The following is a 22,821-nucleotide window of genomic DNA, read 5'->3' on the forward strand; positions in this document are numbered from 1 at the left end:
GATCCTCGAGAAAATTCAGAGCTAAATCCATGGCAAAAGAATGGCCTTCATACACATTCTCTTTTTTCTACTGTGTCACATTTGTACGTGCAAAATCTGAACATTAAATTGAAAAAAACTCTTAACATCACAGTAAGTTTGTTTAAAAAATAATACTTACCTGTGTTCTGGACAAATTACAGCTTCAAGGCATGTTTCTTTTTTTAAAAAATCAGATGAACTTAGTTACAGTAACAGTATTATTGCTGAAATAGATTCTTTATTTCTGAAACATTCCAAAACAGCAGTATACACAGTTGTAATCAAATATTAAGTCATATGCCATTATAAGAAAGCATTGATTAGTGCAATTGGGTTTTGTAAAAGATCTATCAAAAAGATTTATTCACATTAAAACTCATTTTACATAAGCAACTGTTAATAAAACATTACAATTTTATTCTTTGTAGTAAAGTACTGAAAACCAAACATAGTCGTAGAGATCACCGTATCTTTGTAAGTGCAGTGTGACTTACGATGCCATTTTAAATACAAAACACTATGACAATAAATTAACAATTGAACAAATGGTGAAAGACCAACAAAACCATGCTGACCCTGCTGGATGGCAGTCTCCAGTGAGTGCTACTTTTTTTGTGCTTTCGCAACATAAATATACTGCTTTGTATTGCCAATGGTACAATTTTGTAAGATATGTTCCTAGTGCTAAAAAAGTACATTGCCCCAAAAATATTATTTATGGCACAGAAAAGTTAAATCATTTCTCTGTTGTTCAAAGTTCAGGCAAGTTGAAATGAACTCAAGTATACAAAATAAAATATACTGGAAACGCTAAAAAAAATTCAAGCACATAAGTAAGTCCCCCCAAAATTCAAAATAAAATACACAATGCCTTTATACTGAATAAATTATCTTAGGATTTCAGTAGAGCAAAACTGCCCCAAAACCCTTAACTCCAAGTTCTTTCTAAGGAAATGTTCTGGTGCCTTGCACATATGTAGTACTTTCTTCAATTCTACACAATAATTCTGACATTATTAGTCGGACGCAGATGTTCAGGAAATTGATGAAGTGCAATATTTAGTATTTGATGAGATGTTTGTTTTTAAAAAAACAGCATTGCATTATGGATGTTTACATATTAAAATCCCAGGGGATATAATATTGCATGATGCTCCTTTTCCAAATCATTGTTACCCAGCCAGCTGGGTAATTAAATCTGTCGTACTAAATCCGTAGTACTTATTTTCCATTGTTCATGGGCATCATTCATCAATAGCAGCCATCTCTCCAGTTCCCATCCCGCATCGTGCTGAGTGATGAAAGTGGCTTTGGAGGCTGAAGAAAACTACAGAACAAATGACAGAAAAAGACAAGGGAAGTTGTATTACATATGAAAGGTTGAAGTAAAAAAAAATATGACTTACTTCAGTAATGACACTGGCTTTGTGGCTTACTTGGAGACATCACTGTGGTATAAACCTGGTTCCATGCAAATGCAACTATAAAGATCTATGGTGAAATTAAGATTTCCAACGAGATCCCATTTATGTTACTGGATAAAAGATTTGCAGAAAGAAATTTACTGAATAATTCTTACATGAAATATAAGATCCCCCTTAGTGGGAAGACTTGATTCTTCAGAGCTAAGCACCCTGAAGAATATAAATACAAATGTAAACCTTCAGCAGATACATAATGGGAAATATTCTCCAAAAAGCTGTTCTGCTCAGTGTACTCTCAAAAAACCCAAAAGCACTATGCAGGCACCAAGGAATTAAGGCATCTTATCAAGGGAAGAACTGTATCGAGCCCTGCTCCAGAACTTCCTATCCAAGAGACATGATTATGTATTTCCATCTGTTAGCCAAATTCAGACAGCTGACAATTCCTACACCACTGCCCATGCAGAGAGCTGGCAATCTTTCAGCCACACACCTTCACACTCAGGTTCTAATTCTCACTAATGAACAAGAACCTCTTAAAAAACTGTTGTTGACCAGCTTCCAAACCTTCCATGTTGGAAGTTTTGGAACTGTTTTAAGGACTATTAAAAAACAAACACACAAACAACTACCTAACTGACCTAACTACCAGTCCACTAGTGATGAGACAACCTTATTTTAGTTACATCACAACTTGCTGAAAAGAAAGAGTGCCAATTCTGTAAAACTTCTTCTTATAAAACCAAGTCATGAGCCATCATTTCCTACTTCTCTGCTTTTCCTTTAGCAGTAGGTGCCATAACTTACTGATGCCTTCTCTCCCATCCAAATGACCTTGCACAAAAGAGATATTCAGGGTTAGCTGAGACTTGCCTAATCACTGGAGAATTGTCTGACCCTGGTCCAAGCACTGCTCTGCTTGTTTGGGTGCTGCGGGATAACAGGGCTGTTGCAGATGGCTTCCAGCTCACTCTGCTTGAGCCATCATGCTCCTGAGTGAAGATGGAACATGGAGGACCAACAAGTAGGGGAAAGTAGTTGTGAAGGCGGACCTGTATACCCAGTGCCAGAGTGTGGACCTGGAGAAAGCTGGGGACTGGAGCATCCATTTAAGAGGGAAAAAAAGCTGCCTTGCTTTTAAGATTGAATGCAGATGGAACACAATAATTACAATTTATTTACACGGCTTTTGGATGCTTTAATATCTCTGACAGGAGGAGAAAAGAGGGTAACATTTAGCCACATTGATTACCTTGGCTGTAAATTGTCAAAAGTACTCCCTTGTGTTTGGTTCTGTGAAGTACTGAAGTTTCCAAACACAGGGCCTACACAAAGTGTCAATTTATTTTATGTAGAAGACCAGCAACTTGGCTTCACAAAAGTCTGGCTATAGATAAAAAATAAATAGTTTTGTTCTGAAAGAACAATTCTTCCCGAACATGTGATTTATTAAAGGAAAAAAAAACAGAACAAAGCAAAAAAATCTTTCCTGCCTTCTATGAAGTTATGATTAAAAACAGTTTTATTATATATCAATAGAACCAAGACTCTTCAACAGATAATCAGAAATACCATTCCTCAGAAATGACCATAGTGACACAGGCAACAATGAGAAAATCTTCCTCTCATGGTTGATGGGAAGATACGATTCCAGACCTACAGGACTACAAATAGAACAGTTACCAATTTGAATCAGCTTCTAATAAAAACAGTGTTGAGAGCAGAGTGTTTTGCCCTGTCACTGAAATCTCTTTATTTTGTTTTTCTTTAACACTGCCTGTTGTAGGAAGCTACAAAATAACAAGAGACTGGGCCTTGTCCCCCAGAAAGTCACTTTCTCACATGTTGCTATGAAAGACTTAAGAGCTCTGCAGAACATGAAGTTGAGGAAAAGAAAAAAACAAAAACCCAAAAACAAGAAGCCTTTACTATGAAGAACTCTAACAGAGTTCCAGCAGAGAGGAGAGAAAGTTGTAACAGAAATCTCATGGTATAGTCTTCATCAAAGAAGAAATCTGACAGCTGTTTATCAAAGTTTCACCACAGTTGGTCAAAACCTGTTGTCAGTCACTTTGGTGTAATCCCTGCATAACCCAAGCAAACAGAGAATATGAGCAATTGAATTTGCCAGTATCTAGTGAAAAGCATAGAAATAGTGAGAGCTAAACAGAGACAGTTCATCCAACAGAAAAGCAGGCAGTGATGCAGCAGGCTTTCGCAATAGGGGGGATGCAGGCAATGGGAAAAATAGCTTAATGACTTGACACTAGTTGATAAAGGTTTCCCTTTGACAAACTTCAACACATTAATCACAGAATATACAGCTAGAAGTTTAACTCCCATCTGTGATAAGGTGATGAAAACATAGTTTCTTTCTTTAGGCTTGTTTTATTGCTTATCCTTACTTTGAGACAATCTCTTGCAAAATGCAAGAATTCATTTATTTAGCAATACAGCTCATTGCAAATTCAAAGTACTTCAAGATTCCCAGTTTGCCTACTGTTTCCCAGCTGGAAGTGAAAGGATGCTGGTTTGACACAAGACCAAGCCATGCAAAGTATCTCCTTCCTCATATTCTAATGAGGTAACACCACAAGTTGCATTTCTGAAGTCCACTGCTTTTAACAATAGGCATGCACGCCTTTCTCAAGCTTATCCTATGAGCTTGAATCAATAGTTGGCTCAAGTCTGGAAGATGGTGAGTCATCTGCTAATGATATATCAATGATATAAAATGTTTTGAATGAGTAGCATTCCTCTCTTACATAATTACATTCTAGCAAGTATCACAGTTTACTATGAGCAGGCACTTTCCGTCACTATTTATGGAGAGAAATCTTCACCTGTTCACTGACTCAGCACTGGAAGCTAGAAATGCCTCTCCTTTATAGCCCAGCTTCATACTCCATGGAAAAAAAAATAACACCACAACTATCTAAACGACTATTTAAATCAAATCTAGATACAGAGGAAAGGTGGGCTGTTTAACTCTTACCTTCGAACTGGCTGTGCAATTTTACTTCTGGGTATGCCACTCCCATTGATGGCCAATGAGGGTCTTGGAAGAGCACTGCGCCCCAAAATCCCTTGACTGGCAACCTTGTTTGGCATTGGGATCCCAGTACTAGAGTGTAACTGTAGATTGTTGGACACTGGAATACTACTGCTACCTTGTACAGTTGGGCTTACATAGGCAGTAGCTTTGAGAGGCTGCCTGGCAGACACTGGAAAATGTCCCACACTGTGAACTCTGTGTTGAAGCTGTCCAGGAGATGGAACTATTAAAAGAGAGGTAGGAAAGGAAGTAACGAGGTCAATATGCAGCAAACAAGGCAAGGTAATAATGCTCATCTCAAGACAGATTTAAATGCAGATAAACACATCGTTATGCAATTAACTTGATAATTATAAACTGCTGAATAACCCCTAGGATCCAATACTGCATCTGTTAACATTGCATTGATCTAAAATATCCCATTCTATTCCCATACCAAACAAAAACCCTCTTATTCACCCTTCTTTTTCCCTCTCAAAGAGGTTTCACTAGTCATTAAAAGCAAATTAATTCCACTTATGCAATTAGAGCTTTGAAGCCACTGAAAGTATATTAATTAGTTAGATTACGTAGATGTTTATAAGGCTGTCCATAGTAAAAACAATCAGAAGGCAATAAAAAGATCTGAAATATAGCAACATATTCCATGGCTGATGTTATGTAAATAATCATTTTAAATGAATGCTACCTATTTCAGGAGCTTTATCTATGCAATCCTGCCCTCTGGTGTACATCAAACAAGCATCTGGTTCAGAATTCACGTATCTGAAGCAAACCATCTAAAGCCTGAAGCAATTAAACTAACTACTGCACACAGGCCAATCTTTTTTCAACTCTTTGAAGAAGGGCATTTAAAACCATTTAAAAACATGAAAGAAAACAAAGATGTGTGACTCAGTTAAACAAGACTAGCAGTGTATTGCTGGAGCCTATCTCATGACACAGCTCCTTAAAGACCCCAACAAAGCCACTTGGTAAATATGCATTTCAGAAGATTTACCTGTTACATACACACACGTACACATACACACATAAACACACAGAGAAACACATATTTTAAAGTAGTACATAAAATTAAATAGTAGTAAATAATAATAATAATAAAATAGTAGTAAATAAAAATTCTCAACACACTAGCAGGAAAGTTTCAAGTGAGACCCTAAGCATCTTTCTATTCTCCTACCAGGATGAAAATAAAGCAAAAGAAATCCAGCACAATGGCATGTTTCCAATAAATATTCAATTTAATCATTCTGAAGTCTTTTGAAAATTCTGTTCAAATTTGAAGGAAAATACCCACAGGACTTCTTCTGTGCCAACTGTTCCCTCGAAAACTTCACAGGGAATAGTAGGCAGAAGTTCGGTTCCTTCTCCTGTCTGTGTCAAACATCATTCACTTTTTCCACTTCCCATAAGAATACCTCAATTATTGTGCTAGAAAAGGCTGCCTTGGTTCTTGATCTATCTTGTTGACATTCTACATTAATAATTCAACAAATGATAGATCAATACTGCCACCCTGCCATCTAGAAGTCAACTAAATTAAACCGATTACAGAGTCGTTTTAAGTCACTCACTCAACATGTAATATATACTTGAGGATATAACCCTCCATTTGCCACAAAGTGGCTCCAGTTCAATAGAGAGGTCATGTGTTTTAAGACAATACAGTGTAATGTAAATACAGTATTGTACAAATTACTGAGAAAAGCAATATTTTAAATTTCAGTATCAAAGCTAAACATCTAAGCCTATATGAATTAGCACCTTTATTGATGCTTCTATACCACTACCATTATATTACTGTAATTTTAAAGTTAGTAAAAAATAAGTGGGCAAAGAAAATAAAGGTTGTGATGAAACCCTCAGCACTGTATAAGAAGATCAGACAGAAACTGCCTTCCAAAATAACAGCTTTAAAATCTGGAATTATATTAAAATCCAGTATAGAAGGAATGCAGTCTGCCCTTAATTTTTCATAAAATGAAAACTTTATGTAAGCTTTCCAGTGGCTGGAACATATACTTTACCATTCTGTCAGTACCCTACACACAGCCAAAGAGCACAGGTACTTACTACTCGACTGCATCCTTGAAATCCCATTACTTGCTCCATGTAGATTGGAATCAAAGCTCTGACTGTTCCTCACAGTGACTGGAGAACTAGCAAAGCCAGCAGTATTGTTAATGGTGGGGGTACTTGGCATCCGAGCTAGGTTAGGCATGCTTCTTCGGAGTTTATCTGAAGTGAGAGCACAATATTCACAGTCATGTCAGAATCTGCAACAATTGCAAAGAGACTCTGAATAATTTCTGTAAAAAAAATCAAAATTAAAGCCAAGTTGATTAAACAAAAAGAAAGGTTTTGGTCAATAGAGACAATATGAGTACATCATCAATAGCCCACTAACTGAGTCCTTATTGTAATATCACAATTATTCACAAATCATTTTAAAAACACCAACATGGAGTACATTTTGGGGATTACAAAGACTCAGACACTTTAGTGTCATAATAAGAGAGAGTTTAATGTAAATGCGTAAAATAGGTCAGATGAATCATGCCCTGAATGCATCTGTTTCTTTGAAGTGAATAAAAAGCATGGCTGAAGTGACAATCAGATGTGGATATTTATATTGCGGATATCTAAAGACATACGAGATGAATTCACCCTAAGTGACTAAGTCTTGCATTCAGGCGCTAGCCCTAGTTGCATGTTAGATTTCAGAAAGGTGGCAGTGCTGAAAACCTGTTCAGTCTTGATGCTGGCATTTGTTTGGAGACCTGGACTGACATCAACTTTTTCAAATCTGGTGTGTCTCCATCCTATCACACTTATGGTAGGTGTTTTCAGAGCAGACCTGTAGAGTAAGGCCCTGCACAGAAAGAAAGCTGGAAATGAGATGTATCAGGGCAGGTTCAGTTGCTAACCTAAGTATGGAAGTAACCAGTCATTCAGTAAATCTTCTTTGTAATGGCACTGGCCTCCTGGCAAGGTTCAGTAGCAAAAATGTTGTGCTGCTGCTTATGTGGTTATTCTTTTTCTGGTACCAGGTTCAGTGTGGAGTCTGCCAGCTACTGACCTGTAGTAGGTTCCAATGCACAGTACAGATCTGCCTCCACCTCTTACACTGCAGTGATACACTCTTCTCGTAAAAGGCAGCTACAACTACCCTTTTCAATGGCAAGCAGGACAAGTCAAGATTACAATTTTGAATTAATACATCACACATGGTTTCCAACTGCTGTTTTAAGTTGACCTCCTAATTCACATGGGGTAAGTTCAACAAACAGAAACTATGAATTGACTCTCAGGAGTCCCTGTTAATCAGCTCACATAAATATATAGCCTATTTGGCACTATAATGAGCTCCTCTAATCCTTAAATCTGCTAACAACTAATGAGTAATGAGAAGTGACAGTACAGTTCTATCTATAAAATGCATTAGCAGTCACTAACTTGAGTATGCATGTTGCCTATGTACCTCTAGCAAACTGAGTCATATAGCAAGGCTTAAACTGTAGCTATTTTATATGAATGGTCATCACGACAAGAATCAGTGCAGCATTCTCCAAATATTGAAAAATATGCTTGTATTTCAAAGGTCCACCATTTCTAATACCCTCACATCCCAGCTCCCACTGCCTACCTGCCCTTGTTGGCCTTCCCATTCATACTTAATAACTCTGAATTTCAGTTACCACAGGATGGTCTGAGGTAGAAAACCATTGCTGTCTATGAAATAGTTTACATAGCCCTGTTCATCTTACTGAAATTGAACAATAAGTATGGAAAGTAAAATAAGGAGGTGTTCATTGGAAGAAAAGGGAATACAAGGTTTGACTTTCCAGAAACTAGAGTACAGCCAAATTCTAATAGATCTTTTCCAATACGAGAAGTTTAAAGGGTAACCCTTCATCAGAGAATTAAAGGTGCTGTGTTTCAGTGACTCATCACTGACACTGGCAAACAAAGGGATTACCACTGTGATTCACTCAGGTTGTAAATAACAGTTTCATTGGTATAAAAATGCCACAACTGCTATCAGGTTTCCAAAATCATACTGGGGATGTGAACAGTGGCATCCATATAGAAACTCTAAGTCCCCATTTCTGAAATACTCACGATTTTGCAAATTGGAAAGGCAACTGCCTTTCTGCAATAACAGTTTTGGCCCAGAGTTGAAGAAAACTCACAAGCAAGAGGTGTCTGTAGCTAAAAAATGGAGAAAAATGTGTGGCAGGACAGTGGTAGGAAAGACGACACTAAATAAAACAGATTTTTGTCTAATACTATCCATGTATCACTTAGTACAACCAGAATTCCTTGGAATCTACATGTTCCTTCACTCTGGGAATGTGTCAGCCACAAAAGGAATAATCTGTGTCTAAAACTGTCCAGTAGATGCAGCTAAAGTAGCAAGAAAATAAGCACAGAAGATGCTTGGATTTCTTCCATGGTAAGAGTGGCCATTTCTTTTGCCTCCCACTCAGTAGTCCCTACTTTTCTAAGCAGTTTGCTCTGCTGCTGATTCAGTCCTTTGGCAGCAGACTCCTACTGCACCTGCAAATTCTCATCTGTCAAGCATTTCTATTACTTCTTTCATTATTCCTTTTGTTTGCTGAGATAAATAGCCCTGAAAAGCAATGAAAATAGCAGGTCAATTTTGCGTTTGGGGAAAAAACAGAAATGCTGATCTTTATAGTATTTTGCAACTTTCATCTCCTTGGATGATACATTCTCTTTCATCTCTTTCTTGATGTTTGTTCTGTCACCTGTTTCCCTCCTATGAACAGTGGAGACTCTCATGGGTTTTTTAAGTGAAAAATCAGCTCCTGTAAGCCTGGTATACAAAAGGAGAAGACAAGAGTTATGGGATTTTAATATTACTTCAGGCCACAGAAACCTGACTAGATATAAACTTGCTGGAAATCTATGAGAAGAAAGCAAAAATACTTTGCTAAGCCACTGGTAGTAAACATTCCCTTTATGCAGTCACATAAAAAGCCACAGATGTATTTTTGTTCTTTCCCTTTTTGCAAGCGTTAAGTCCAAATGCATGGATAGGTCATGCAAGAGATTTAGTAAACAATTTCTTGTCATTACCATCTTCTCAGAGTGGTTCATCCATATATACAGGCGCTTGTTACTTCATGACTGTTCTTCAGATTGTATGCATTGCCCTTGTTTCTCATATCTGCAGCAGAATGATCCAGCAAAAGTTGCCTGCTGATTCCAGCTCTGTCAGTAGCCATCACTGTCTTTCTCCTTCTTGTGAGCAAATACCAGCATTAACTGAAGGTTAACATCCATGCAGAATGCACCACAAGAGGTATGATCTTGCTAGGCTGCCAGACTTGGGAGTTCTGACCTTTGGGCTTCCTGTAGAGGCTCTTGATAAATATTATCTTCCCTTCAAAAAAAATGCTTTCATCCACTGCGCTTCATCCACTGAAGCACTTTTTGATCATGGATAAATGTTCCTAAATAATGATTCTCTCATATCTCATAGAAGTGGCCCAGAATCTGAGGGAATGGTTTCTAGAACAGATATTTCCTAGGATACAAGAGAATGTAAAAATGTTGCCAATGCAACAGGTCTTTATGCCATGTCAGACTGAAATATTCAAATGGTATATATAAATCTGTCAGTGATTTCCAGAACTGAAGAAAGGTGTTAGCAGACAGAAAGAAAACAAAACCTAAAATGAACAACAGGAATACCTACTGGAGGATTACAACTGGTGGGCTAGTAGCTTGCACATTGATTAGTCTGTTTCCACTGTGTAAAATGAGCAGGTTATCAGTACAAGCATTACAAAAGATGGGTCTTGTTACATACAAAATAAGGCTTAAAAGCCTAGATTTAAAAACACCAAACTGAGGTCAGACATTCAACACTTACTGACATGGGCAAGACTAAGTGCAGTCAAAGCTTATGTTGGCTCTATAGTGAAGTGTCTTACAAGATTTATTCGTTCATTGCTATTTTCTTCAAGTGTTGTCAGCATCTTATTTGAACAAATTCACATCTTATCAAAAGTGCACTGTGCTTAAGAAATGTAATACAATGAATCAAAATTATTGGAGTCTCAGAGAAACCTATATCACTTTTTAAACTACATTCATAGTTTCACGTATTTAAATCCTTCACACAAAACTTGCAAATTCAATCCCACCTTATTTGTACTGTATGCACAAAGAAGTTGAGGAACAAAACTTAAGGGAAAAACTTGTTATTCAGACTTTGTTCTGAAATCCTTAAAAAAATCATACTCAATTACAACTTCATCATATAGGATACATGCTGTCAATTAATTTCTCTTCCTCACCTTCAAACACCTGACCTCAGTATCTGCATTACACGGGTTATACTTACAAGAGGTATGACATCCTAAATACACCATGGATGAGTTAATGATCTGTGGAATCATCAGTTGATACAACAGAGACATCAGTACACAAATACATGTATACAGATAAAGAACTAAAAAAAAATTAAGCAAGAGACAGCATTCTTCATTACTGTCAATATCTACACTTTGCTATGTTGAACATTTTCACTTTATTTTAAATTATTACTTTACTTCACCCCGGACTAAGTCTCCTTTCAAAGCCAAATAGAGATTTTTCCATTACCTTTCCATGACTTCTCTCCACTGCTCACTATTGTCAGTAACACTTCAAAAGTGACTGAAAAAGATTTTCTTCTCCTTTTCTTTATTAAAGAGTCCGCTAAAATTTCCTTCAGATTTCTCTCTCCCTTACTCATTTTAGAGAAGCTAAGAGAAGAAAAGCACTCAGTAAATCAGTAAGAGGAGGCTTTTTTTCATGCCTCTGAACACACAAATCAGGGTCACTTGATACTGAACAAGTATCTAAACACAGACCTACTGCCTACTAAAATGCTGCTCTCATATGTCTGATTGGAATTTGTGTGGAAAGACAAACAGAAGGAAGAAGGAAGGGAAGGGAAGGGAAGGGAAGGGAAGGGAAGGGAAGGCTAAGGAAGGAGAAGGGAAGGAGGGGGAAGAGAGCGGGGGAGAGGGGAGGGAGAGGAGAGGGAGGGAGGGGAAGGGGAAGGGGAGGGAAGGAAGGGAAGGGGAAGGGAGGGGAGGGGAAGGGAAGGGAGGAATGAGGAGGGGAAGGGGAAGGGGAAGGGCGAAGGGAAGGACAGGAGGAAGAAAGGAAAGGAAGCAAAGGTAAGTAAAAGGGAAAGGAAGGAAAAGGAAAGAAAGGAAAGGTAGATATAATGGAAAGGAAAAGGAAAGGAACGCAAGAAGAAGGAAGGAAAGGAAGAAAAGGAAAGGTAAGGAAGAAAAGGAACGAAAGGGAAAGGAAAGGAAAGAAAGGGAAGGAAAGAAAGAAGGAAGGAAGGAAAGGAAAGGAAAGGAAAGGAAAGGAAAGGAAAGGAAAGAAGAAAGGAAAGGAAGGGAAAGGAAGGGAAAGGAAGGGGAAGGAAGGGGAAGGAAGGGAAAGGAAGGGGAAGGAAGGGGAAGGAAGAGAAAGGAAGAGAAAGGAAGAGAAAGGAAGAGAAAGGAAGAGAAAGGAAGAGAAAGGAAGAGAAAGGAAGAGAAAGGAAGTGAAGGAGGAAAAATGTGCAGTTTCCAAATGGGGTAGGTATTTTTCAACACAATTATGTTCTTACAATAAGCACCTCATGTAACACTAATTGCTTATACATAGGCAGAGGAATTGGGCAATGCATTCACATCTGGATACCTACTTCCGAATACTTAAATACAGGTGACAGCAAAGCAGATCCAGTCCAAGATAAGAGTAAAGACACACAGTGTACGTCCTAAGAATACAGCTTTCCTGACTCATCTCTTAAAGAGCCCAAAAGCATTTACAGCAATGAACCAGAAGGCCTATCTGCTCAAATCTTTGCAAGCCCTAACATCAAGGTTAAGGGAAATGGCTCAGAGATGCAGCCATTCCTGTCCCCAGAAGCCACATGCCTACATCTTCTCAGTCATGGTGACTGCCACTCGCTGTTAGGTGACGGCTCATCTATCCTGCCCTTTCCTTGAGGCGAGTATTAGACGCCTCTCAACCTTGTCAAAACAACTCTATTACAGGGTTTCTAACTGGCACATGTCTTTTCAAAGCCACTGGGAAGCCAGATACAGTGTCTGAGTGCTTGCTGGGATATTCCTTGTCTATTTGGTAAACATTTTACCTTTCCCATTTGTTTCACAGAGTCACAGAATCACAGAATTGTAGGGTCTGGATGGAACATCCAGATCACCAAGTCCAACCTCCCTGCAAAGCAGGCCACGTACAGCAGGCTGCACATGTAGGCATCCAGGTGGGTCTTGAATATCTCCAGAGAATCCACAACCCCCCTGGGCAGCCTGTTCCAGTGTTCTGTCATCCTCACTGTCAAGAAGTTCCTTAGCATATTGGTGTGGAACTTCCTGTGCTGCAGTTTATGGTCGTTTTCACTTGTTTGGTCCCCACAGTCCTCTGAAAAGAGGTTGGCTATGTCCCTTTGACACCCACACTGAAGACATTTATAAACATTAATAAGATCACCTCTGAGTCTTCCCTTCTCACGGCTGAACAGACCCAGGTCACTCAGTTTTTCTTCATACAGGAGATGCTCCAGGCCCTTTATCATCTTTCTGGCCCTCTGCTGAACTCTCTCCAGGAGATCCCTGTCTGTTTTGTACTGTTTATCGCATCCCAGGATTCTTCTGGCCTTGTTGGCAACCAGGGCTCACTGTACTCTTGAAGTCCAATCCAGCTTCATAGCAGTAAACATACCAAAGCTAATTATTAACATTTTCTAAGTTTATCACACCTTCAGTCTGTTTTGGTTTTTTGTTTTGTTTTGTTTTGGTTATTTTTTGCAATACAGGTAGTACAGATCTAAACTCAGAATAAGTATCTCAGCTAGCACACCATACCCAAAAAACCTGACTACAAGCAAGAAGGTCAAAACCAGAGCTCCTGATACTATCTGTTCTTAAAGGCAAAAAACTGTAGTCAGGTAAACATATAAGTTTTGGGAAGACACTGTGTCAAAGCTAAACATTGTTTTTCCATCAAGACTGAATACTAAAACCCAGTGTTTACTTTTCAGTTTATCTTCATTTACAAAAAACTCTGAATGACCAGATGAACCAGCAGCCAGATTGTTGACTCCACATACAAGAACACAATCTATCTCTTTAGAAAAGAGAGGAAAAGAGATTTGGGAATACTGTAATAGCAGTATAACAGCAGAGCATGCTTAAAGTGCAATTTTGATTAATTATGGATGATACTTTTCATGTATATTGAAAGCTGCAACTAACGTAACAGTTTAACCTCTCAATCTATCTGATTTTCCTTTCTCATCAGCCTTAGGAAAGTGCAGCAGTGTGAAACACACGGTCCATCACATCAAGATTCAGACAAATCCTTCTCTTGCAGTCTAACTCCATTTCAACTTGTAGGAGTTCTTGAAAGACTATGAAATTGTTGCCAATATGATGAGAAGCGCTGGTGAGAATATACTGTCAAAACACTACTCACACATCTTAAATATAGCAAAAAGATTATTCCTTGTTTTCCAACAAAACACAGAATCACAGAATGGCTTGGTTTGAAAGGGACCTCAAAGATCACCCAGATTCAACCCCTGCTGCAGGTAGGGTTGCCAACCACTAGATCAGGCACTAATCAGGCCAAAACCACAAAATATTTCTCAGAACCAGCATTTTCCATTTATACTGATCACTGCCACATGAGTCATAGGGTGAAGGTGCAAAAGCTAAAGAGATAAACAAATTGCCTCTAAATATAATGGTACTGGCTATCATAAAATTGTCTGCCATGCCAGCAAACAAGTACCTGGAGTAACACCAGTAATGTGTTGATCTTCCAAACAGTACTCAATAGATAATCCAACATCTAAGGCTTTTTGAGAAACAAGGCAACCAGGTGATAAAATTGGTAGTGTTTTACATTTTTTTGCAGTTAATAAACTAGAAGTTTATTAGTTTTTGTATGCTGCAAGTACTTTCTGAGATTTCCATGCGGGAATCTGGTGATTAAGTTGCTGAGTGATGTGGGTGACTTTCAAGGTGAGGCTGGATCAGGCCCTGGGCAACCAGACCGAGCTGTTCACTGCAGGGGAGTTGGACTAGATGACCTTTAAAGGTCTCTGCCAACAATAAGGATGTTTCTAAGATTCTTAGTTCTACTGACATGAACAAATGATTAAAAAAAGACTTCAGGAGCGATACAAAAACATTGCAGTGCAACATCCTGTCCACATTTCTGAATCAAAAACATCTGGCTGCTTTCCTTTCTATCTCCCAGACAGATTTTCCACAAACCATTCATACCTCACAGATGAGAAAAATAATATCGAATGTGGTACATACGCCGTAACAGCAAACACCCACATCACTGTGCTCTGTGCTAACCTTAGCCTTCTTTGTAGGCTGCTACTTGTCAATTATACTTTCATGCCACGTCTTACTTTGAATGCAAGTGCTCTTGGCACCAACCTGTCACTTCTGATTTGTCAGGAAAGTAACATACATACCTGTAGCACACTATAAATAGGAACTGTCTTGAACAACACATTTATTTTCTTGCCCAAGGGTAAGCTGTCACCTGTAATGTTACAAACAAAACCTTGACTGAAAACTAACTGTCCTGAAGTATCGTGGTGACTTGGACTGAAGGAACAAAAAGTAAGATGCAGCAAGAGGATGAAAACTATGATCGTAATGATGAAGGAAAAGGAAGATAATAGCAAAAACAGGGAAACTTAATTTCTTAAAAAGCAGTGATAGAAAAATATTTCATACTCTGAAATATATCTCAAATGTAGTGCATAAAGTAGCAATGGCTCAGGGTAGACTGGGGACAACCTTATCTCCTACTACCTCAGCAGTCTGGCCTACCAGACCTGGAACAAGAACAGAGCAGTGACCTTCATCAGAAGCACTCATCATGGATTCACAACAAAGCTACATTCATGGAAAAGTTGGTAAGAAAGAAAGAGAATGTTATTAGGAACGAAAATCTGAAAACCCTACTCTCTATTTTGCCACATCCATGATGGACCTACGCAGGCCATGCTTGAAAACCTGATCAGCTTTTCCGGACAAACGATGTCCTGCTAAAAGATGCTATTTTCCCTCTTTCTTCTCTCTTCATGTGCATTCATAGTTGCAACATTTTAAAACTGACAAAATTAATAGTTTTCATGACTGATTCAAATTACATTTTGCAGCAAATTACCTAATAATAACATTCCTCTAATAATACACTCATTAGCACAGATTTAAATCAGTTGTTGCAACTTAAGAACTGATCTAGTGGTCATAAACCGAACACTTTTCAGTCAGTTTATGCAAATGGATCCTTAAAACTGGCACTTTGAACACAGGCTCAAGGAAAAGATGCTCTATGAAAGCATGCAACCCACCTCCGTTCATCCTATTTGGTTGCTGCTCTGGAGTTTGGACTTGAGGAGAATAGTAGGGCTGCTGATAAGTACTTGAAGGAAAGTGCTGGGAAGTAGGGCTTCTTCTGCAGTCCCGAATACTGGAGAAAGTCTGTGAGTGTGGGATCCCTCTCTGGAATGGGGAGCAGCGTGTGAGTCGTGGCTGTGGGGGTGGGAGGTGGTCAAATTCTTCCTCATCCTCAAGGCTGTAGCGATCGTATTCCTGGTCACTGCATGTCCCCTTCTTTCCCGAATGCAGTGATACACTCGAACTGTGTCTTGACACTGATGCTGAAGTCGAAGCATAATCTTGTCTAAGGCCTGTAAATTCCAAAAGAAGGATGATTCAGCTTCTGCTTAAGTGATCAAAACTTAACACACAATCTCTCAGACTTGGCAAGTACATGGACACATAATCTGACAGCAAGAACTGGATTTACACTGTGACAAAGCTGAAGATCTGAGGTAGGATTCAGCAGATCTAACTACTGGTGTCTACCTTTCAGGTATCTAAGCTTGAATTACTTCCAATGAGACTCTTTTTAACAACATTTAAAAAAAAAAGAAACAAGAAAGAGAACACAAGCATCTCCAAATTGCACTATGTGTGAGCTGTCTCATATACTTCTCTTCAAATGGTATGAATTACCCTCAGGAGGTGCCTATTTCTCTGCCAGTGAAAAGATCACATAAATATAAGTATTTAACTATTCTAAAGTGAAGGAATCAATGCTCACTCTATTTTTTTCGAAGTATTATATTTATTACACTCATTATTATATTTTTATTATTGTACTTACTACTACTATTTTTATGCAAAGAAAATTTTGGTAATGACATTCCTTAACATGTAATCCATGTAAATATTCTTGCTGTTCAACCTCTTTGAACCACAGTGAAATCCTGCTAAAACCTAATCACACAGAAAAGGCTCAGAGGTGACACCGTCACATCTCATGTACACGCATTTTACCACCTCCTTCTCAAAATGACATGTGTTAGGAACTATCCTTCTACTAGTTCTACAGGTTTGCTCCAAGTGAAGTGAGAGGAAAGCATCCACAGCCCTTCCACTTTCCTCTTTTCCTGCTCCACAGCATACAACACAGGAAGCTTTGCACTTCCAGCATCTTAGCAATTCTGTAAATAGCTGTGAACAATGACTTAAATTTACAGAAAGCTTTCAGCTTCAACAAGTGTCTTCACTACTGTAAGGAAAATTTCTTAACATAGTTGCTTTTTTCCCTCTCAAGTGGGAGATTATTTTGCATGTGACAAGTGTATGCCTATGTGCACATATAATATTACCACTTTCTTCAGGAGTAAGTGGACAACAACTGTCATGTGTTCAAAGACTGCATGCTGATTGCTGTGACAATGTGATACAGTGATTACACAGGAAGTAGATTAGAAGAAAAACAGTTTTTCTCCTTCCACTTTATGAATGACCTGATTTATCAGAGAGCCAAGCACCTGAAGTCTTTTTTTAAACCTTGCTCTGAAGGAGGAAAGCACAGCTGTCATTTACGTAACACATCCTTTCACCCCTATGGTAGTCACAAAACTAATTTCTTTTGATTCTTATCTCTTGCAAATAATATTAGAAAATTTCTGAGCTGTGACTACACACACTGACCAGTTGAGAATTCAGTACACTTGCTAAATTTCCCTACTGAATGTATCTAGTGCTACCAAACTCATATCAGGCTTTAATGCTGACAAGTCCCATGGCTACAGTCAGATTGGGTCTCCAATTTCTTGCTACAACTTCTTCATCTCTTGTAATCATAGAATGGTCTGGGTTGCAAAGGATCTCAAAGATCATTTAGTTTCAACCTCCTGTCATAGGCAGGGTCACCAACCACCAGACCAGAGCAACATCCAGCCTGGCCATGAATGCCTCCAGGGATGGGGCATCCACAGCCTCCTTGGAGAACTTGTTCCAGTGCTCTCTGAGTGAAAAACTTCCTCCTAATATCTAACCTAAACCTCCCCTGTCTCAGTTTAGGACCATTCCTCCTTGTCCTATCACTGTCCACCTTTTTAAACAGCTGCTCCCCCTCCTTCAAGTACTGGAAGGCCACAATGCCTTCTCTTCTCCAAGCTAAGCAAGTCCAGTGTCTGAAAAACTGTAGAGAGAATTCATTTATAAAATTTATAAAAACAAAGTAATTGCAAAATATCCATGAGTGCTGCTTAGCTTTTTCCTTTCTCACAGCACATACATACAATTATAATCACAGAATCACAGAATTGTAGGGGCAGGAAGGGACCTATAGAGATCATCAAGTCCAACCCTTCTGCAAAGACGCAGGTGACACCAAGTTGGGATGTGGTGTTGATCTGCGCAAGGGTAGGGAGGCCCTCTAAAGGGATCTGGATAGGCTGAATCGCTGGGCTGAGATGAATGGGATGAAGTTCAACATGGCCAAGTGCCGGGTCTTGCACTTTGGCCACAATAACCCCATGCAGCACTATGGGCTTGGGGCTGAGTGGCTGGATGACTGTGAAGAGGAAAGGGACCTGGAGGAGTTGGTCAATGCTCAGCTGAACATGAGCCGACAGTGTGCTCAGTTGGCCAAGAAGGCCAACAGCATCTTGGCCTGTATAAGAAATAGTGTGGCCAGTAGGACCAGAGAGGTGATCATTCCTTTGTACTGAGCTCTGGTGAGGCTGCATCTTGAGTACTGTGTTCAGTTTGGGGCTCCTCACTACAAGAAAGACACTGAGGCCCTGGAACATGTCCAGAGAAGGGCAACAAAACTTGTGAGGGGTCTGGAGCACCACTCTTATGAGGAGTGGCTCAGGGAGCTGGGATTGTTTAGCCTGGAAATGAGGAGGCTCAGGGGAGACCTCATTGCACTTTACAACTTCCTGAAGGAAAGCTGTGATGAGGAGGGGCTTGGCCTCTTCTGCCAGGCAACAAACAGGAACGGAGGAAATGGCCACAAGTTGTATCAGATAAAGTTTAGACTGGACATAAGAAGGAACTTTTTTTCTCAGAGAGTGGTCAGGCACTGGAATGGCTGCCTAGGGAGCTGGTGGAGCCGCCGTCCCTGGCAGTGTTCAAGAAGCGCCTGGACAGGGAACTAGGAGATATGGCTTAGGGGTTTTCTGTAGGTATGGTAAGGGGAGGACAGTTGGACTACATGATCTTATAGGTCCTTTCCAATTTTATGATTCTATGATTCTACGAAAGCAGGCTTCCTAGACCAGGCTACACAGGTGGGTGTCCAGTTGGATCTTGAATGTCTCCAGAGAAGGAGACTCCACAACCTCCCTGGACAGCCTGTTTCAGTGCTCCATCACTCTTACAGTGAAGTTCTGATACACATTTGTGCTGAACTTCTTATGCTTCAGTCCCTGTTCATCTCCCCTTGTCCTATTGCTATGTACCGCTGAAAAGAATCTGGTCTCATCCCTTTGCCTCCCACACCATAGGTATGACACCCAGGTCACTCAGCCATTCCTCATATGGAAGATACTGGAGGCCCTTTATCAAATTTTATTTAAATAATACAATAAGACACTATGGAACAGCTAAATAAAAATGTATTTGGTGGATATGGAGCTACTGGTCAGCAATAAATAAGAATCAAGTTTCAAACATCCAGTACTATTAACCTGAACCTGACACTGTGTACGCTTTTTGCTCACAGATGAAGAGTTTTTCCATCTGCTGTTGAAGAGGCAACATCTTTCAGGAAATATCCAATTGACTGAGACAAGGCAGGAGCAGTTTTGACTGCAGCATTAAATCTTCCTCTGAAAAACAGTTACGAAGGAAGCCACCTACTCTCTTCCTGTAGACGGGCCATAATCTGAACATCGGTGAGGTCCTGCAGTTTGTATCCCATGGAAATAGAATCATCCTCCAGCTCTGAGGTGCTCAGCTCACTGTCTATTGATGACTGTGGGCTCAAAGGGGAATTTCTAGAAATGTAACCTAGGTAGAAAAATATAATCTTTAGTCTGTGAATATCTCTGGTCATTTTTCATTCATGAGTAACTGTTCATTATGTTACAGTAGCTTAAATTACTTTCATATAACAAACGAAAGCTTTCAGAAGCATAGCTCAGCCCAGCAACAATCAGCAAAGGGATTAGAAACTCATGAGAAGTATGTGTAGTAATGGATCGTGAATTCCTCTGCTTGTACCCAAAATAGCATTGCATAGCCCAGACAATGAATAATTTACTCAATTCAGTTCAGATAGCATAGACTTGTTAGCATACTCTATCTGCATTTGAATCCTTCTTATGATATCATGAATCTCCCTATCCTTTTCTGAAAAGCAAGTGTGCATATGTCTCTAGTTTAAGCTCAGTACTCAGATTCTATATAGTAGTTATTTACTTAAATTTTACTATTGTTTGAAATTGTTTGTAATTGTCAGAGAAATAAATGATCATAGCAATTAAGACTGAAATAGGTATTATGAAATAGGCCTCTTTTACTTTGCTGGCTTCAGGGAAGGCTCAAGATTCTATTTTTTCCTGTGAAGCAGGGAAAGTACAAACTAAACTGCAGTCACTTATACCAGCTGGCATTTGCCCAAATTAGAGAAAAAATCCTCAAATAAAAAAGCAAATTACTTCTTAATATCCTTCAAACAACCAGAGGCTCCCTGCCTACAGGATGAAACCACTGTGGCGAAGGCTTTTAAGCTGTGCCTATATCACAGATGTGTTTGTATCCTCTAGCACAGCATCCATCCAAAATTCGCCATCAATTCAGCTGTTTTCTAACAATAACTCCAACAGAAAAGCACATGCAGGGGATTACTTTGCTTTGGAAGGATTAAAAATGTGTTTGCCTTTTTAAATTTTGAAGTTGAAGTGGTCCTCTAGGTTTTCTAACAGCTGTGCTCTTTTGGATCAGCACTTGGAAGCTAGATAAGATATGCGAGGGCACCTGAAACTGAACTAAATGCTTTTGGATAGGAACTAAGCTGCATCCCACTGAATAGGGCAGCTCAGACTGCTTACCCACAGACACCTGCACAAGTCATTATTTCACTCAAAGCATTCATATTCCTTAACAGGGCTATTTGCACTGGTAAAGAAAATTGTGCACAGAGCAGCGTGGCACTGTGTCAGCACTGCTGACCTCCTCAGATCACATCTGCTTCTGCCAGCAATAAAATATTAATGATTCCTCCCCAGAGGATTATTTTCTCCACTGACACTTCAGCTTAAGAGCAGTCACAGATTGAATCCTGATACCTGTACTGAAGAAGGAAAACCCACTGGAAGTTTGTATTTTTCCTAAAACATCTCTGCCCTCTGAAGACTGGTGTGATGGTAACAGCGATGCCAGATGGAAAACAGCCTTGTTTCTGAGGGTTATTTTAATAACAGGTAAATTGCCCGTGGAAACTCATTACACAGCTGCACAAATGTTTTTGTAGACATAAAGAAGGGGCACAGTGAGGTAAAAATGAGCAGAAAAGGACCAAGCTAGAGATGGCTTAAAATGATACTGCAGCAATTATAAACTGAGGTTAACCACTGAGGAAAGCCGAGCCATTTAGGAGCATTGGTTTCCTATGACACACTGCGTAACAAAGAAAATAACTTACACCACTAGCTAAGAGCAAAAATTTAGGACATTTTAACGAAAAATAAATCTATCTGAGATGAGAGTTTATAAAATCATCTGAACAGTGCACTGTTGTTAAATGCTAGCAAGTTATATTGAATTAAGCAATCTTGTAAGAACCATAAATGAACAAAAGGATAAGTATTACCTGTCCGTTCAGGTGTTAGTATTGCTTTACTGGAGGTTTTAGAGAAGCTGGGACTGTTAAAGCCATTGGTATATGGAGTGAGTCTTGCAACAGGACTATAAGGGAAAGCCAGGGAGACAGGTGTAGAGAAGAGGCTCCGCCATCGGCTAGCTGTTATGGATGTAAGAGAGGAGGGGGAAAAAATAGATTTATTGTTATAAATAGAAAAGGGCAATTAGTGAGAAAATTATCTAACGATAATCTCTTAATTATACATGGTTTACTTATGGCAAATGGAAAATAATGGTCTGAGTTCAGCAGCAAAACAGAGGATCAGCAGAGCCTTCTACATGCAAGATTTGTTCCAATAAGTTTTCTACTAAGTATGTGCTGTTTACTATTTTCTATGTATACAGCAATTTGGTATTTATTTATCATATATATTACTGTGAGTCAAGACACAAAACAACAAAGGAAACAAAAACCACTAACCATTACAGTTAATAGAGAAACAAATTAAATTGGTAGTGCTCTTCAAGGAATTGTTCATGGCAATCAAACATCATACTACTGAGTTACAAGTCAAATTATCAGCTGTGAAAGTTCAGAGACAACGGTAAAATACGCTTAACCATCAAGTGCTAAAAACAACTGTAATCCCATAGCAAGCTTTAAAGCTACCATGCCATTACTTCTCTTTTTCCAGTGTGGTTATATAAGCATGACATTTTTTCAAGGACCAACCAAATAATGGAACAGGGCACCTCTTTCTACAGATTGCTTACAGCAAGGTTGAAAAGCATCTGGTCTGCTCAGAAACGACACAAAGTTCAGAGTAGGCAAAAACACAAATGTTTATTTAATTCACATTTTCTTAGATCATCTAGTAACGTAGGAATACATCTGTAGTGTGGTTTGGTTTGTGTGTCTCTATTATCTGTTCAAATGGTAAAACAAGCAATACCCACACAATTTTAGAATCACAGAATCATAAGGTTGGAAAGGACCTATAAGATCACCTAGTTCAACCATCCTCCCTTTACCATACCTACAAGAAACCCCTAAACCATATCTCCTAGTTCCCTAGCCAGGCACTTCCTGAACACTGCCAGGGATGGCAACTCCATTTTAGAATAGTCAAGG

General features: G+C 39.2%; 1 protein-coding gene across 1 annotated transcript in view; it reads right to left on the reverse strand.

Annotated features, from left to right (window-relative positions):
- Window positions 1–239: 239 nt before the first annotated feature.
- SLAIN1 (SLAIN motif family member 1) overlaps window positions 240–22,821 on the reverse strand; it is a 46,069-nt gene continuing 23,487 nt past the window's right edge. Inside the window, 5 exon segments of the mRNA XM_015851597.2 lie at window positions 240–1,348; window positions 4,441–4,723; window positions 6,577–6,741; window positions 15,932–16,270; window positions 19,746–19,895. Of these exon segments, the coding sequence (XP_015707083.1) occupies window positions 1,273–1,348; window positions 4,441–4,723; window positions 6,577–6,741; window positions 15,932–16,270; window positions 19,746–19,895 (1,013 nt within the window). The 3' untranslated portion in view covers window positions 240–1,272.

The sequence above is a fragment of the Coturnix japonica genome, chromosome 1 (assembly GCF_001577835.2).
Source record: "Coturnix japonica isolate 7356 chromosome 1, Coturnix japonica 2.1, whole genome shotgun sequence".
Classification (NCBI taxonomy): Eukaryota; Metazoa; Chordata; class Aves; order Galliformes; family Phasianidae; genus Coturnix; species Coturnix japonica.